The following is a 4,026-nucleotide window of genomic DNA, read 5'->3' on the forward strand; positions in this document are numbered from 1 at the left end:
AAGTTAATTAAAAAGTTTAATTAATTTAGTTTCGAATCATTGGGACTCCTAATTTGTAGGTCCATTAGGTCCTCCTGCTAGCTCACTAAGGGTAAAACAAGGATCAATTAACTTTTTGGATAATTTGAATTATTCAAATTATTTAAGGGAATTTTATATTATTAAGGATTAATATAAAATATAATGTATAATGATATATTAAAGTATATAGTTAATTATAAATATGATTTATAATTAAAATTATATAATAAAAGAATAAGATTTGAATATTAAATGAATTGAATTCATATTAAAACTATATAGTAAAATTTAATATGAATTGGATTCATATTAAAACTATAGGATAAGAGAGAGATATGCATTTTTAAATGATTTAAATGCATAATTAAATAAATATATGAATTTATATTGATTAAGTAATAGTAATAGTTAATTAATTAATTATTTGTTATATATTAAATATGATTTAATATATATTTATTATATATTAAATATGACTTAATATATATTTATTTATTAATTAAATAAATTAATCGTATTTTATAAAATAACTCCCCTGCAGTTATATAGAGGAATGGCCTCATGTTAGTTTATATGATACACAGAAACATAGAAACACAAAAGATGGTGGTGTGTTGTTCTGATCTCTCTGTTCTCTCTAAAAATCTCTAAGAGAAAAATCCTTTCTAAAAAGTTTCTTCAATTCCCTGCCATTTGGATCCCACCATCCTTGATCCTCTCTGAGAATAGCTGATTAACCTCGTGGTGGTATGTTGTTGTTCGTGACTTTGAGGATCATGCAGAGGAATTTCACGGAGGCTTTTGAAGAAACTGGTCTTCAAAGGTATTGTTTCTATACTGTAGAAAATTGTATGCTAAACCTTTTAGTTCTATAAAATCAATTCTGTGATTTTTCCAATACCAATTAAAAAACACAATGTTAAAACGCTTTCGCATTGAGATTCAATCCCTTCAAGCCAAACTTCATTCAATGCAACAACTTTTTTATTACACTGGCAAAGTGCAAGTTTTCTTTTTTCTTTCTTTTTCTTTTTCATTCTTTTTTTTTTTTTTGCATACGTTGATCGTGTTTATCCACCTTTGTTTTTCTTGCCCACACGGGTGTCCTACAAACATCCAACTACGAGTAGGTGCCATTTTCAACTCAACTCATATATCTGCTAGGTTACCCTTGCGTTGACATTGGAGTTTTTTTTTTTTTGTGTGTGTTTGTCGTTGATCCTAGTTACCCACCTTCGTTTTGGCTAGCCCGTACGAATATCATGCAGAGCATCCAACTATGAGCCGGTATCATTCTCAATTCAACTCTTATCAGGCTAGATTTCATTGTGTTGGCATTAAAGTCTTTTTTTCACTTATGCTTTATACTATTACAACTTTTCAACAAATGATGCATGTAGCTAGACTAACTAAACGCAAGGCTTTAAGTGAGGATGGACGCATAATGTAGACAAATTACTAAAGTAAAATAGGGAGTCACATTTCTAAGCTAAAGGGCTAGTGAGTGGAAGAGATTTAATGAAACTTAGGTCAATTGTGAGTGCATAAATCATCCTAGGTGTCAAACTTGGACCAAGGAAAAATAGCTAAATTGAACATAGATGAGATATGTGTCCAATACTTAGCTAGCATGACATGAAGGCAAAATCATAAGAAGAGCCAAGGAAGTAAAGAAAACATAAGAGCATGCGTACTCAACATAACACCTACCTCAACAAAGTAAAAGCTTAAACGCAAGCTCACACTCAAAGCATACTACTAATTTAACTTAACACTGCTAGAATACAAGAAGCCAGGAAAGACCAATAAAAAATAGAATCCTGCCACCTAAGAAAAACAGTGCCAAGTCAAGAAATATAATTGGAATGCATATAGAGGGAAAGAAAGAAAGAGACAACTAATTCATTCTGTTTTAAACAAATTGTATCAGCCTAAATTATATGGACACTTGTCCACTATTGGTTAGGAGAATTTATTCCCATTCTCTTTTCTTTTTGTTGCCCAAAACTCTAAGGGAAATGGCCTGTATACGACTATAAATGCCACTGTGTACTGTGAGAAAATAAATATAGAAAAGGGAGAAATCGCTTGAGCTGCAGTCTCCTCTATTTTTCTTCATTCCAACTTGGAATCAGAGCGTTTAATGGCCAACGCCTCACACTCCATAACATCGACAACAATGTCTGAAACCTCGAAGTTCAGCACTCCACCGTTGAACCAGCTCCTCAATCAAATTACCAGCACTAAGCTTGAATGAGGGAATTTTATGTTACGGAAAACTCTAGCCTTACCGATTCTTCGAGGATATCGGCTAGAAGGACATCTCTCAGGTTCAAAAGTCTGTCCTTCCATGTTCATTTCCCTCCCCATTGAAGGTATGTCTGTACATGAGGCAGAAACGACAGTCTCTGATCTTTCCGGAGGTGCATCAAGCTCCACAGGTGAGCAAATGTTGAATCCTCTCTATGAGGCCTGGGTCACAGCTGATCAACTACTATTAGGATGGTTATATAACTCAATGGCACCAAAAGTTGCCGTGCAGCTCATGGGGTTTGAAAATGCCAAAGGTCTATGGGATGCCATCCATGCTCTCTTTGGCGTTCAATCACGAGCTGAAGAGGATTACCTTCGTCAGGTGTTTCAACAAACACGCAAAGGGAACTCTACCATGTCCGAATACCTGAAACTCATGAAGCTACATTCGGACAACTTGGCTCAAGCAGGCAGTCCGGTATCCCCTCGAAACTTAATTTCTCAATAAGTTTTACTTGGTCTAGATGAAGAATATAACCCAGTAGTTGTTGTGATTCAAAGTAAATCGGATATATCTTCGTTGGATATGCAATCCGAGCTTCTTTCCTTCGAGAAACGGCTAGAGCATCAAAACTCGGCCAAGTCCTCTATTGCTTTTGTAGGAAATCAATCCGTGAATGTTGTGTTTAACAAAGGCAATAGTAGTGTCAAACCTACAAACTCCAACACTAATTTAGGTAACTCAAAGTTCCAGCACAACAACTTTAAACCTTCTTATCCAAACAATGGAGGAAGCAACCAAGGCAAGGGTCGAGGCAGGGGCAATCGCCCAACGTGCCAAGTCTGCTCCAAATATGGTCATGCGGCTGATGTGTGTTACCAACAATACAATAGGGAATATGTGCCCAATATGAATCAGGGTAGGGGTTCTGGCCATCAGCAACCACCCAACACCACTCCGTCAGCCTTCATGACCTCCTACTCCAACAATTCGTTCACTGTTACCCCTGAAAATTCAGCTGATGTCAATTGATATGCTGACAATGGTGCTACTAATCATGTTACAACAGACTTAACTCATATTTCCAATCCAACTGAGTATTCAGGTACTAATCTTGTAACTGTTGGTAATGGTGGTCAACTATACATTTCTGCTGTAGGAAACTCAAGTCTAAAATCTGATCAATGTGTCCTTAGCTTGGAAGATGTTTTTTATGTTCCATCTATTGCAAAGAACTTAGTAAGCTTCTCTAAACTAATGCAAGACAATGATATATTTATGGAATTTCATGGAAATTGCTGTATGATAAACGACAAGCATTCGGGCAACACTCTGGTGAAAGGCACACTTAAAGATGGTCTCTATCAGCTTGGAGAAGCAACCGTACGACCATGCGATGTCAAATCATAGAAGATTAGAACCCCTTAGACCTATGGACAAAAACAATGACTCAAAAGCACTTTTACCATCAAATGTCAGTGTAAATGTTCTTTAGTCAATGGATCTGTGACATAGAAGGTTAGGTCATCCCTTCCCCAAAGTTTTGAAGTCAATATTAGATCAGTGTAAACAGTCCATCAAAGTTAATGAAAAAGCTCTGTTCTGTGACTCATGTCAGTTGGGCAAATCACATTCTCTCCCATTTTCTCAATCTGTATCAAGGGCCAAGGCCAACTTTGACTTAATTTACTCTAATGTATGGGGACCAGCCACAGTGCAATCTACGGCAGGTTTTCGATATTACATTTCCT

At 36.0% G+C, this 4,026-nt stretch overlaps 1 protein-coding gene across 1 annotated transcript; it reads left to right on the forward strand.

The window, feature by feature from the left end:
• Nucleotides 1-2,398: 2,398 nt before the first annotated feature.
• Nucleotides 2,399-3,307, forward strand: LOC150033296 (uncharacterized). The gene is made up of 2 exons (XM_090306366.1): nucleotides 2,399-2,744; nucleotides 2,799-3,307. Exons 1-2 carry the CDS (start codon nucleotides 2,399-2,401, stop codon nucleotides 3,305-3,307), a joined length of 855 nt encoding a protein of 284 aa, XP_090162492.1.
• Nucleotides 3,308-4,026: the final 719 nt, after the last annotated feature.

Source organism: Benincasa hispida, chromosome 10 (assembly GCF_027475165.1).
Source record: "Benincasa hispida cultivar pf3 chromosome 10, pf3_genome.v1.1, whole genome shotgun sequence".
NCBI lineage: Eukaryota > Viridiplantae > Streptophyta > Magnoliopsida > Cucurbitales > Cucurbitaceae > Benincasa > Benincasa hispida.

What these genes read in the sequence shown, in the direction of transcription:
- LOC150033296 (XM_090306366.1), top strand. Translation starts at nt 2,399, where the DNA reads ATGTCTGTACATGAGGCAGAAACGACAGTCTCTGATCTTTCCGGAGGT. An exon ending in GGACAACTTGGCTCAAGCAG is followed by an intron (nt 2,745 to 2,798) that starts GCAGTCCGGTAT and finishes TACTTGGTCTAG; the next exon opens with ATGAAGAATATAACCCAGTA.